The 14,621-nt window shown below is 38.7% G+C and overlaps 1 protein-coding gene across 3 annotated transcripts in view; it reads left to right on the forward strand.

Moving 5' to 3' along the window:
* The window catches only part of EIF2AK4 (eukaryotic translation initiation factor 2 alpha kinase 4), a 106,399-nt gene that overhangs the window by 36,380 nt on the left and 55,398 nt on the right, over positions 1–14,621 (forward strand). For all 3 annotated transcript variants that reach the window (XM_024232276.3, XM_024232277.3, XM_024232278.3), the window contains exons 10-13: positions 4,283–4,389; positions 4,969–5,126; positions 7,797–8,227; positions 9,468–9,537. In XM_024232276.3, the coding sequence (XP_024088044.1) occupies positions 4,283–4,389; positions 4,969–5,126; positions 7,797–8,227; positions 9,468–9,537 (766 nt within the window). The remainder of the gene's footprint in view (positions 1–4,282; positions 4,390–4,968; positions 5,127–7,796; positions 8,228–9,467; positions 9,538–14,621) is intronic.

Below are 14,621 nucleotides of genomic sequence, written 5' to 3' on the forward strand. Positions count from 1 at the left end.
CTTCCCTTTCTGACACTCTTTGTTTTTTACCTTCTTTTTCCCAATCATTTGCTTTTATTCACTTCTTCCATTTGCAACATTTCTTTTACCCTTCACATTTCTTTCCCTATTCCATCTATCCCAGTAGCCAGTTGGCCTGGTTTACATTGTTATGCCCTGTCACTGATGGTCTTACCATTACAGATGTGAAAGTAGCTGCACTTGTGTTTGAATGAGATTGTTTTTGTGTAAAGTGAATATTATATATATAATATTATATATATTATATACATATATACACATACACACACATACAGTTGTGGAAAGGGGCCAACTTTGATTCTTTATGTTGGTTTCTCTTCTTAAAGTATATGAAAATATTAAGATTTCTAAAGAAATCTTTTATGGTATCTGTTTAATGCAATGGAACTTTAAAAATATTTATTTAAATGCACCCTAACAATGAGGTTGGCTAAAATGACAAATATGATGATAGAGTCACAGATGGAAAGTTTCATTTCCATCTTCAAAATGTCACCTTTAGTGTTCTGCCTTCTTCATTGATGAAGAGTAATTTAGTCAAGGTTAGCAATAGCATCATGTGTTGTTAAAAACAGTACTGGGAGGTTTAAGTAGAAGTACCTTTCCTTTCACGTTTAGTAGCAAAATGAATGGGCTTAGTAGCTAAAACTTTCCTAGTTCTCTTCTTAAATAGCTGTATGCTCTGTCAGTTTTAAACTTGAGGTCAGCACAATTTCTTTTTTTTTTTTTTTGAGATGGAGTCTGGCTGCGTTGCCCAGGCTGGAGTGCAGTGGTACGATCTCAGCTTCCTGCAAGCTCTGCCTCCCAGGTTCACGCCATTCTCCTGCCTCAGCCTCCTGAGTAGCTGGGTCTATAGGCGCCCACCACTACACCCGGCTAATGTTTTGTATTTTTAGTAGAGACAGGGTTTCACCGTGTTAGCCAGGATGGTCTCAATCTCCTGACCTCGTGATCTGCCCACCTTGGCCTCCCAAAGTGCTGGGATTACAGGCGTGAGCCACAGTACATGGCCTTCTTGTTCTTTTAACAAGATTTTTCTTTAGAATATTTTGTATACTCCTCTCCCTGGAGTGGTTTGATAGACTGTCCTTGGTTAAGGAGCTGCCAAGAACTGTTTTTATGAACTTTGCTGTCCAGCCCTGGTTAACAAAAGAAAAATGCCATTCACAAAGAATGAAAACAGCAACCTTCCATTTGTAGTTATATTTTTACATATTGGTGAACACCCTTTGGAGCAAGGTTTTGTTTCAGATCAGCCTCTGTGATGGGTAAGACTCTGGAGTCAAAACATCTGGGTTCAGGTCTCACCTCTATGTCCTACTGGCTGAGTGACTTAACCCCCTACCCTGCGTTTCCTCCTCTGTGAAGCTGGGATAATAGCACTGCCTACCTCATGAGGTGGTTGTGAGGATTAAATTAGTTAACACCCATAAAGTGCCTGGCACTTGGCCCAGACTGAGTCAGTGCTGGTTTTCATCACCATCCTCAGTAGTGAGAACTATGAAGAAATGTGGGTGTTGCCAGGCATTTTATCCCTTTTTGTTCAAAGCTGAACCTTTTCTATATATGGCTACCCTGTTGCCAAAATTATTGGTTCAGAGAAGTTCATTTTTAAAGTGAGATCTTGGTGGCTATAAATCTCTTAAAAATACTGTGCATTCTAGGTAGGCTTTAACATTTTTCTGATCCGGATTTACTTTCAAGTCAATAGCGTTTATGTCACAGTTGAGTTACAGTTGACAACACACTTCAGAAACCCAACAGGGCATATATAGGGATGCTCATTGCAGCATTTTGTGAAAATGTGAAAAATTGGAAATAATCTCAACAGTAGGAGAATGTGTAAATAAATTCTGGTAGGTCCACGCCTTTACAGAAGTTTAAAAAAAATCTTTAAGTACTGGCTTAGAAAGAGCTCCAAGACACATGGTGGAATGAAAAAAGCAAGCTGAAGAATAATATATACAAGATGATATTGCTTAAAAAATCAAAAAACAATACTATTTTGTTCGGATGGTTGTATGTTTATGTGTGTAAATGCATAGAAAAATCTCTACAATGAGACACCCTAAGTGGAAGAAAGAATTGGAAGGGGAGGTGGGTCAAAGGCTTTATCATTATCAGTAATGTTTTAATATTTGCAAGGAGAAGGTATATATGTTTTAATGATATAATTAAAAATTAATTTTAAATTTTAAGGAAAACACAGTATCTTATACAAATGGTTTTATTAGAATTTTTTTTGCCTGTTCAAGCTATGAAATTAGGAGTACCTTGCTTTTTACTGCTGCAACATAAAAAAAAGTTACCATTTATGATAATTGCTGTCACCACTTTATATGTATAGATTTTTAAGTCCAGAACTCACAACGACAGTTGATTCTTTTAAGTATATTGTTTTAATTATAGGTCAAGTGCTACCAAGTCGTACTACTTGGGCCATTGTAATGAAAGTAGCTTGGCATGGTGGTTCATGCCTATAATCCCAGCATTGTAGGAGGCCTAGGTGAGAGGATCTCTTGAGCCCGGAAGTTCGAGACCTGCCTGGGCAACATAGTAAGACCTCATCTCTACTTTTTTAAGTATTCCAGCACAGCAGGGCACGATACCTCACACCTGTAATCCCAGTACTTTGGGAGGCTGAGGCAGGCAGATCACTTGAAGTCAGGAGTTCAAGACCAGCCTGGCCAACATGGCAAAACCCCATATCTACTAAAAAGACAAAAATTAGCCAGGCATGGTGGCACTCACCTGTAATCCCAGCTACTTGAGAGGCTGAAGCAGGAGAATCGCTTGAACCTGGGAGATAGAGGTTGCAGTTTGCAGTGAGCCAAGATAGTCCCACTACACTCCAGCCTGGGCAAGAGAGCAAGACTCCGTCTCATAATAAAATAAAACAAAATGAAAATAAATAAATAAAACATTCCAGCATGGTGGTACACGCCTGTAGTCCCAGTTACTCAGGAGGCTGAGGCAAGAGGATGCTTTGAGTCTAGGAGTTTGAGGCTGCCGTGAGTGATGATCGCAACACTGCTCTCCAGCTTGGGTGACAGAGCAAAACCTTATCTCAAAAAAAAAATTAAAATTAAAAAAAAAAAAGGCCAGCTTAAATCGGTTACAATTTAACTACTTAGACTTTAACTTAGACTTTAGCTTGCATTGAAATCATTTGGAGCTCTTGTTAAAGCACAGATCACTGTCCAAACCCCCAGAGATGCTGATTTACTAGGTCAGGGGTGTAGTAGAATTTGTATTTCTAACATTTTTTAGGGGATACTGATGCTACTGGCCAGGGACCCCACTTTGAGAAGCCCTGGGTTAAAGGTATGGCTTGTTTTTCTTCATTAAAAAACAAAACAAGAATTGTCTATTACACCATTAAACAGTAAGTTAATGGGTTCAAGAAATGAAGATTAAAAGAAAGTATATGAGGCCGGGCACGGTGGCTCACGCCTGTAATCCCAGCACTTTGGGAGGCCAAGGCCGGCAGATTGTTTGAGCTCAGGAGTTGGAGACCAGCCTGGGCAGCGTGGTGAAACCTTATCTCTACAAAAAATATAAAAATTAGCCAGGACTGGTGGTGCCTGCCTGTAGTCCCAGCTACTGAGATGGGAGGATTGCTTGAGCCCGGGAGGCAGAAGTTGGAGTGAGCTGAGATCACACCACTGCACTGCAGCCTGGGCGATACAGCAAGACCCTGTTTCAAAAAAAAAAAAAGCATAAACCAATTTTTTTAAAAAGTATGTAATAGAATATGGGACTTTAAAAAAGCCTTCCCTAAATGTTTCCAACTTACTTCATCCTGTAATGAGCAGGCTTCATCTAAAGCTCGTCATACTGAGCCACTCTGCTGCACCAACTCTTTGATTTGCTTTGTCTTTAGAAAGCTTTATTTATAACCGGTTCCCGGAAAGGCTTAGTTTGGCATGACAAGGCATTGAACTGTTAATCGAGGTGAAAATTTATAGCCTACTTGTGCTATCTTAGACTTTTAAGAAATTGTTCCATGAGGGTAAGTCTTCTGCATCTGGAGATGCCTTTTTTTGATTCGCCTCTTGTACCCAGCCTGTTGCATAGCATGTAAATCCTGCAGGAATGTTTATTAATTTAAATTCACCTATGAGAGTACATTCTGGTCTTTGAGTAACATGAATTCTCTAATGTGTATCTTTAAAAAATAAACCCATAGTTAATGCCTTGGATTAACTAGTTTAGCACTGATTGTTTATGATGCTAAGATTCTTCCTTCCCTCTCACCGAGATGTGTGTGCTTGGATGACAAGGAAAGATGGAGTCCCCAGCAGTTGTTGAAACACAGCTTTATAAATCCCCAGCCAAAAATGCCTCTAGTGGAACAAAGTCCTGAAGGTGAGTCTGTTACCATTCTTTATTTGATATCTTGTTTGACATTAAATTATTTTGAAAGTATACATAAACCAAAAACTGGAAGGGGCTGCATGTATTATTTTATGTCTTTTATTCTGAACTACACATAAATCCATTAGTTTGATGTGTGCCGTGTGCATGGGACTGTTTTGCCACCCTGATTTTTCTAGTCTCCACTGATGGAATGCCCATTGCTGTAGTCTCTTGTAGTGTTTAGTCACCTGTAGTTCCATGTAACTAGATTTTTCCTGCTGCACCTGAGATTAAGGAACCTAAGTAGAGATTGGGATGGATCGTGAGACCTGGGTTTTCGTTCTAGCTCTATAGTTAAGTCACTTATTCTGTATAATCCGCCACCTGCAAACTTGGGCTAATTATGTATTTCTGCCTACTTTAAGGAGGGCAAGGTGAGGAAAAGTTTTAAAAGGCCACTCAGGTAAGAGATAATTTTTCAGACTACTGGTTGGAGATCTTCTTCCAGGGCTTCCATCATTGTGGGCTATGTAGCTCTTCCTAAATTTCCAATGCCTCATGTGCCTCTTACTCCCTGTTTTATCTCAGATTCTGGAGGACAAGATTATGTTGAGACTGTTATTCCTAGCAACCGGCTACCCAGTGCTGCCTTCTTTAGTGAGACACAGAGACAGTTTTCCAGATACTTCATTGAGTTTGAAGAATTACAGCTTCTTGGTAAAGGAGCTTTTGGAGCTGTCATCAAGGTGTGGTACAGAGTCATCCCCAGTCCCCTTTAGAGCTCCTTCTCTGTTCCATTTCCACAAAGACTCGTGGACTTCTATTTTGGGAGTGGGGAGGGAAGTGAATATGGCTGTTCGATACTGTGCTCATCCTCACCTTCCTGGAGTTAAAGGTTTTATTTAAGTTACGCTGGACACAGTTGAGAATTGTCCCATTCCTCTTTCCTTGCTTCATGTGGAACATTAACATGAAACACACATGATTATAACAGCACTTCAAGTGGAATCAAGACCTCCACAGAAAGAACATTTTTGTGTGCTTTGATTCAGAAAGAACATTGTTCTTTTTTTCTCCTGTTTGCTGTTAGAGTTGCAGTAGATAAAAAGGTTCTAAGGTTAGAAGAGAGATGGACTTCAAACTGGGAGATGGCCCCAGCAGGTCTCGATGGCTATTTTCCAGCTATTATTGGGACAGGAAAGTAGCGATGTACTATTAAGGTACGCTGTTGTTAGGTCTTCCTTTCTTCGTTCTAGTCTATTTGGGTGACTTTTATTGTTATCTGCCCCTTGTAGAAAGAGGTTTCAGCTGTTTTTATATAATTGAAGTACTTCTTTGTAAATTAGGAGACCCAGATTATTGTATTAAGTCCATATACGGTACATGTCATCTTTCACATATGAAGGTAACCCACCATCAACGGAGTATATTGTCTGTTTAGGATTCTGAGAGTATCATTAGGAAGCATTACTGTTACTGTAGAAAAACTTTTACACTAAAAAAGGAATTAAATTAGTTTTCCTGTGGTAAAAGAAAGACAAGCAAGATAGATGTCCTGATCAGAAAGATCATAATTATGTCTAAGAGGAGGGGATGATTGAAGCATTTACTGTCCCTTTAACACAATATCATTTTGATCAAATCCTTTAACTTCATTGTATTTTAGATTCTCGAACTTAGAACAGTAACAAATTTCATCTCCTTACAAGTACTTAATAATCATAGACAAGCTCATATAACAAAAACATCTGAGTAACTTAAGCCCCTATGGTTTCCAGTAGTTTCTCCCTATGAGAATCCACAGCCCTCACCCCCCATCTCTGTGCTTCTGGGTCAGAGTAGGGCAGCCTGCCCAGCGATCTGGCATTCATTAGCAGTTGGACCCATTACTGTTTCTGCACCTTTTCACTTCAGTAAATGAATTCCTAGGGGTTTCCAGTATAGCAAGCTTTACCCCCAACCCAGTTCGTATATGACGTGTACTGAGACAGGAGATTGAAAGACAATGCCAAGATCCCCACCTCCCACCCTACACTGTCCTCTTCCCTATTAATGTGGCAGTGAAAGAACACAGGGCTGTCATTTTTTGAAGCACCTGCCATATTTCAGATTGTGTGCCAGGTGGTTTACAAACCTTGTCTTTAAATCTCAGGACATTCTTAGGAGATGGGTATGATCCTCATTCTCTAGATGAGGGAACTGAAGCTCAGAGAAGGTTATGTCCTTTGCCTGAGATGACACACCTCTACTAAGAGATAAAACCAGCATTCAGGCCCACTTCTGTTGTACTACAAAGTGTGTGTTCTTGTCACTATTTCCATACAAAAAAAAGATAATCCGAAACTCAGTTTTGTAGTACTGCCTTCTTATTCCCAGGACTTCACTTAGACTTTTATTAGTTTAATTGAAACTTGTGAGCCAAACAAGAGAATGATACTCTGTTTGTGTTTTCTAATCAACTAATTTCTCCTGCCACCCATGGCCACGTGGCATCTGCTTTTTTAGAGTATATCATCACCTCAGTTGACCTGCACGGATGGGACTACAAGGTTTCAGTGAATAAGACTCTGTAAAAGTTACTTCAGTCACCCCAATTACACAGTGAAACTGCCTGGCATAAGGATGCCTCTATGTAGGATGCGGGGACTTGCCTTTGCAACGCTTTCTTGCTTTCTTATTATTTTACTGTGTTGTTAATTGTATTGTTCTGGTTTCAGTACACATCGTCTTAGTTATATAACAAAATCAATGGGCAGTGATTGTGTTAATAGTAATTGCTGTTATTGACTAAGCTAAGCACCTTTCTCTGTGAGGCCTTGATACAAGTGCTTTACAGTCACTATTTGGGGTAGTGGAAATGGTATAAATGCCATTTTAAAGATAAGAAAATTGAGTCTCAAGGAAATTAAGTAATTTTCCCAAGTTCACACGGCTTTAAAAATCAAGGAATTAACCTTTGTGTTCAGGTCTGTTAATATTTTTGGTGTTTAATTTGTTTTTAGTGACTTTAAGTGTAAAAAAAAATCAGAGAGAAACTAAAATCATCTGAAACCTTACACTGACTTTAGAAAATAATTTTTATCTTAAAATCAAGACACTTAGAAATTTAGATAGCAGATACATTGGAAAAGCAGGGAGGTAACTGTCAGTAAAATTAATTATTAAAATGGAGATTATGTTTTCCCCAGGGTCTCCCAGCAAGCTAAATACATCTAGAGTCGGGTGGGCTGTCTTCTGAATTTTGTGGCAGGCAAAGCTTTCTTCAGTTTAAGAATTTCAGGCATGTGGTTCTTGACTGTAGCTGTGGGACTCATTTAGAACTTCACGCTTTCCTTGGGAGGGGATGGGGTGACGCGGGGCAAATGCCTGTTTGTGCAAGGCTCCGAGCGGCTGACCTTCCGCTGGCTGTGCCGCAGGTGCAGAACAAGTTGGACGGCTGCTGCTACGCAGTGAAGCGCATCCCCATCAACCCGGCCAGCCGGCAGTTCCGCAGGATCAAGGGCGAGGTGACACTGCTGTCACGGCTGCACCATGAGAACATTGTGCGCTACTACAACGCCTGGATCGAGCGGCACGAGCGGCCGGCGGGACCGGGGACGCCGCCCCCGGACTCCGGGCCCCTGGCCAAGGATGACCGAGCTGCACGCGGGCAGCCGGCGAGCGACACAGACGGCCTGGACAGCGTAGAGGCCGCCGCGCCGCCACCCATCCTCAGCAGCTCGGTGGAGTGGAGCACTTCGGGCGAGCGCTCGGCCAGTGCCCGTTTCCCTGCCACCGGCCCGGGCTCCAGCGATGACGAGGACGACGACGAGGACGAGCACGGTGGCGTCTTCTCCCAGTCCTTCCTGTAAGCGCACGGCGCGGACCAGCTGCCTCTGACGCGCCCCCTAGTTTCCTTTCTTTCTTTATTTTTTCTTTCCTTTTTCCTTTCATTTCCTTCCTTCTCTCCTTCTTTTCTTTCTTTCCTTTTTTGAGATAGGGTCTTGCTCTGTCACCCAGGCTGGAGGTCAGTGGCGCTTCCTTGGCTCACTGCAACATCCGCCTCCCGGGCCAGCGAATGCCCCCCAACATTAGTCCCCACCAAGTCCAAGCCAGGGAAAAGGGGATTCATTTAGAAATCCAGACGTGTTGACCATGTTTAAAAAAAACCAACCAAACAAAAAAAACCCACCACTTTTAGAGAGTCACCAAATGCAATCTAAAGGAGCGGTCCCCAACCTTTTTAGGCACCAGGGACTGGTTTCATAGAAGACAATTTTTCCGCAGACGGGTGTTAGGGGAATAGTTTCGGGATGAAACTGTTCCACCTTACATCATCAGGCATTAGAGTTTCATAATGCCTGATGAAAAAGCACACGACCTGGATCCCTCGTGTGCACAGTTCACAATAGTGTTTGCGCTCCTGTGAGAATCTAATGCCGCTGCTGATCTGACAGGACGTGGAGCTCAGGCCTTAATGCTCGCTCACCTCCGGCTGATGCGGCCCTAACAGGCAGTGGACCTGTACCTGTCCATGGCCTGGGGGTTTGGGACCCCTAATCTAAAGGATTTTTTTCCCCCTATTTTCAAAAGATCTCCAAAATCCAAGCCCTGGAAAAAGGAAAATCCAGTACCTCATCTTATACATTGAATAGAATTTCTCATAGGACATTCCTTTGGATAAGGGCTTGCAACCCTGTGAAACATTTAAGAACTAATTTGGAGTCTTGATACAGTGCCAACTGCAGCCCCCAAAGGTACCAAACCAATAATTATGATCCTAAATTTTATGCTTCTCAGAATCCACCCTGGATGTTTACTTTCATGATTTTGTTTTATTTTATCCAAGTGGATACAGTTTGTGATTACTCTTTGCTATTAAATTTTTGAAGGAAACTTAATCTGGCTAATTTTTATTAAATCAAGGATTCTGTGTTTTGCATAATAGCAAGTACAAATCAGCACAGTGTAGAGTATACATTGATGCCTGTGGGCTCATGGTGTGATGTCTGTAGCCTCTTGTGCTTTCTAGTATTTAAAAGTGTTCATGTTTATAATGATAACAGGGATTTCTGTTCCTTTAGTATTTCTCTGTTTCTCTTTTTCAGGCCTGCTTCAGATTCTGAAAGTGACATTATCTTTGACAATGAAGATGAGAACAGTAAAAGTCAGAATCAGGTATATATATAAATAGAAATTATATCATTTTATTCACGATATAATTGACGTCTGATGTCATAAACCTTAGGTAAAGTATTAAGGCTTTAATCTGATATTCAAATATAGCAACCATAAATTTTAAAAGATGATTATTTAAAATATATTCTACGTGTGTTTATTTATAGACCTTTATTTATCCACATAGTAAAACATACCTCCTTTTAGAAGAGAGGAGTCAGTTGAGATACTGCATTTTTTAATGTGATGAAAACAGTTTTCTAAGGGTTTGGGAAACTTTATATGGTTGGGGATAAGAATTGAATGCAAATTAATGAACTAAACAGCCTCATAATGGAGTTACCTTAGTCTGTCCCACATCAATTAATCTTGATTCCTTATTTTCATAGACCATCCTCTAGAACAGTGTTTTCACACTGTGTATCATGATCCTATAATGCAGGGGTGTCCAAGCTTTTGTCTTCCCTTGGCTACACTGGTAGAAGAAGAATTGTCTTGGGCCACACATAAAATATACTAACACTAATGATAGCTGATAAGCTAAACAAACAAAAAAATCACAAAAAATCTCATAATTTTTTTTGAGATTGTACTGTTTTTTTAATTGTGTTTTCAATGGGGAAATACATCATCTGTTTACAAAATAGCTCTTGAAAAATACGAGTACAGATACTATAAAACAAAGCAAACTTCAGTCATGAGACACTACATACATCATGCGAAAGCAACAGTCTGATCTCTAGGTTATGAAAACTATAATTAAAAAGTCACTAAACAGAAAAGGTCCAAGTTTCCAGCTTGGCAAAATTTGGGTGCAGTTACATGAAACGTTTAATAAACTGATTTGTTTTCCCCAATTTGTAAACAAAATGACAAGACTAAATCTGTGCCTGGTAATTTCAATCTTAACTCTGAAGCTACACGAAACACACAGACACCTTGTACACTTCACCTGTTAGTATGACCATCTTTTTTCTTAGGTGGTGGGAGGAAGGGCAAGATGACTGTGTAAAGCAAAGATGTGGGAAGTAGAAATATTGTGTACTAGACATTATAAAGTCGTGGTGAAAAGAAAGCTTTGATTAATCCATAGCCTAAGGAGGAAAAGACTACGCTCCAACTTCAGAAAATTAAGTTAGAAGGATAGGGGAAGAGATTAAGTAATTGCAGTTTAACATGAAAAATGCACGTGTGACAGAATGGAGCACAATGGAAGATTCATAAAACATGCTCATCAGAAAAATCTGTTAAGTTTACTTTGTCCAGATTAAGAAAGAGCAAGTTTATCAACATCTGGCATCCCTCATACTTTGTAAAGATAGATCTTCTGCTGCTTAGTTATGAGAAATTATTTTATTCAAAGAGGAGAACTCTTAATCTTTTTATGAAACAAAATAAAGAAGGAGTAGAGAGCTGACTAGATGTCAAGTGCTTGCTAGAAATTATTTTTAAAATGCTTCTACGTGTCAAATGTACTGACAAATTTTGGTAAACCATTTAAAAATAAGAATTAGTTTTAAGTCTTGGAGAAAATGTCTTTTTGCCCACATTTAAAACTGAAAATCAATTTTACTGTAGATAGGAGTTCTGTGGAGTATACAAAATTCCTCTTAGAGATCAAATGGCCATCCCAGATAGATATCAAGTTTCACAGGCATTACTTTTAGTCAGTCTCAAGTTTCAGCCATGGGACCAAAATTTAGTGTTCTGTGCCATGTTGGTTTCACATCATGGCTTAAGAAAATACTGGCATTTTGTTTCTTACAAAATAAGTCCTACCTTGTGCATACAAGCAAAAAGAAAAAGGAAGAAAAGAGGGGAGGGGAAGGCGCAAGAAGCTCTTTTTTGTTTGTTTTGAAGACAACAGATTGAAGGCAAAAGAATACAGAGCTTTCATAAGCTCAAAGAAAAATATTTGCTGGCTAATTGCTGATTTGTATGCACTATAAAACAATTCCATAAATAAAACCAATATATCATTTCTTAATCATGACCCCATCAAAACGAAGTTATTTCCTAACTATTCTTTCAATGTCAAATGTACCCTAGAGTTGACATTTCATTTTTAAGGGTTACAGCTACCTCATAGGAACTGAAATAGACGTATGCTTACCCTTTCTCTGAAGTATAACAGTGCACAATGGTATCCAATTTGAAGACTAATGGTAAAGAAAATTCTTCAGAAAAAACTGAAAATCCATCAAGCTGAAAATCTAAAATTAGTTCTACTTTCTAATAAAAAATACATAAAAGTGCATCATCAGAATAAGTAATTCTTATGCCAGTTTGTATTGCAAACTTTCCAAACAATGCATCAAACATAAACCCAATCCAGATGTCAATTGTGAATACAAATATAGCTTGAGGTTGTTTTTTCTAAACGCAGTAATTTTTTTTTTTTTTTTTTTTTTTTTCAGAAAAATACATATTTTTATTTATTTATTTTTTTGGTTGGCAACTTTTCTAGCTGATTAATTCTCACCACGTCATTTAGGTTTTCTGGTGGGTCCTCTATTCCTGTAATGGCTTGTCAGGTATATGGTATAATCTCTGACTATGAACCAAAGAGAAAAAGTAAGAAGGAAGTAAATTGACGTTGAATGGTTCCAGCTCTGTGGGAGGCAATGAGATGGGAACTTTGACTACCCACCACCAACACCACCAAGATGATTGAGCACTGACTATGTGCATCACACTCAGTTCTTTAGATGCATTACTTCATTTAATTCTTAAAACTACTCTTTGAAACAGGAATGAAAATTACCATTTTGGAGGTGAGAAACTTAAAGAGTGGACAGATTATTAAGGAGCAGAACTGCAATTTGAACAGAATCTGTATTTCCCCCAATGTTTTTGCAGAATAGAGTCAAATGAGATTAATACTAAAACAGTAATAAATGTACACACAAAACATTTGTTGAATGAATGAATGAAATTATGAGAACCCACTTTTATTAAACTAATAATTTTGCACTATTATTTTTTAAGACTATACTGATCATTGTAATATATGATAACTCATTTAAAACTCACAGTACCTTGTGATATTGGTTAAATTATTCTCATTTCACCTATAAATTGTCTAAGACACAGGAAAAGTCAAGCTAATTTATTCTCACTGTATCTTGAAATATTGGTTAAAAAATTGTTCTCATTTCACCTGTAAAATCTCTGAGACACAGAAAAAGTCTGTGTCTTTTTTATCAAGATCAAATAGTAGGTAAATTAAGAAACAGACATCTTCAGTCAATTTCTCTCATCCTATTGTCACCCCTCCTTTCAATCTACCACAGCTAATCATCCCCAGCACACAAATATACATACTTTTCCTGAGAAATTTGGGTCTTTGCACTTCTTAAAAAATGAATTAATTTTGTTGTACAACTTGGAAGTAGTTTTTTAGTGTATCTGATACGACTTCTCATATATTAATTCATTTTGAGATCTGGATTTTGAAGGAATTTAGTCCCACAGATATTCACCAATGCTTCCCTCATTTTAAAAATCCAATAGAAAATAATGTATCACTTAATAATCAATTAAAACAGACTTTTTCAAAAATTGTAAATAGGAAACAAGCTATGTTGTCCTCTCCTTAGATTTCTTTCCCTGAGTTACTCTATTTTCTGATATATTTAAGCTCTCTAAGTTATTATATAGTAAAAGATGTTTTTTTTGTCTTGTACTTGGCTTGTGCAAAATATTTAATTTAAAAGATTGTTAATACCCAATGCTGATGACGGTGTGAGAAAACGAGCACTGTTTATACTGTATATGGAGATGTAAATTGGTGCTGTCCTTTTGCAAGGCGATTTGAAAAATAAGTGTCAAAATTTAATATAGTCATGCTATCCTACTTACCAACCTGGGCCTAAAATGAACCCTACTGAAATAATGGCGTGTATGTATAAGGATATTTATCACAGTGTTGTTTATAGTGGTGACTTTAAAACAACCTAAATATCTTTAAAAAACAGAGATTTGTTTACATACGTTATAGTACACATACACAATATTTTATTTTAATGACAATCTATATTTACAGTGAAAGAAGTTCATGATACAGTATTAAATGCAGTAAAAATAAATGACAAAAAAGTGCATGCTTATTCATCCTTTAGGCATATGTAACTATAGGAAAAACCAGTAAAAAATGTTCACCAAAATTGTTCATATTTGTCAGCTCTGAGTAGTGGCATAAAATTATCTTCATTTTAATTCTTATAGTTTTTTGTATAATGTTTTCGTGGTGAGAATATACAGGTCTACATTCCCTTTTTCAAAACCAATCTAACCAAATATGTTTTGGAATTGAGAAATTGTTAAATTTTAGGATGGTTTTCTGATATGTACATTTTATGTTAGGTTACACCTTCAGTGGGGTCTGAGACAATCTTCTGTAAACAAGCATATTGATATTTTGCAGCAAAATGTGTTAATATACACAATAAGTGATGTTAATACAGCTTTATGGTAACTCAGTTCAGGTCAGCTTTTTTCACAATGAGTTGTGGCAAAATCTTTATTTTCAAAGGTCGATTGATCACTTTTTGGGATTTGAGATAAGAAATTGTATGCCTGGCATTGTATGCCTGGGCAGGCGCAGTGGCTCACGCCTGTAATCCCAGCACTTTGGGAGGCAGAGACGGGCAGATCACGAGGTCAGGAGATCGAGACCATCCTGGCTAACATGGTCAAACCCCGTCTCTACTAAAAATACAAAAAAAAATTAGCCGGGCGCTGTGGCATGTGCCTGTAGTCCCAGCTACTCGGGAGGCTGAGGCAGGAGAATGGCGTGAACCTGGGAGGCGGAGCTTGCAGTGAGCCGAGATCACGCCACTGCACTCCAGCCTGGGCGACAGAGCAAGACTCCATCTCAAAATAAAATAAAATAAAATAAATTGTATGCCTGTATCGATTTTATAATCAGAAAATAATGTACTGCAAAAAATTTATTTAGAAAAAGAAGTGGGGCCGGGTGTGGTGGCTCACACCTGTAATCCCAGTACTTTGGGAGGCCTAGGCCGGCAGATCACCTGAGGTCAGGAGTTCAACACCAGCCTGGCCAAACGCAGTAATTTTTG

Source organism: Pongo abelii, chromosome 16 (assembly GCF_028885655.2).
Source record: "Pongo abelii isolate AG06213 chromosome 16, NHGRI_mPonAbe1-v2.0_pri, whole genome shotgun sequence".
Classification (NCBI taxonomy): domain Eukaryota; kingdom Metazoa; phylum Chordata; class Mammalia; order Primates; family Hominidae; genus Pongo; species Pongo abelii.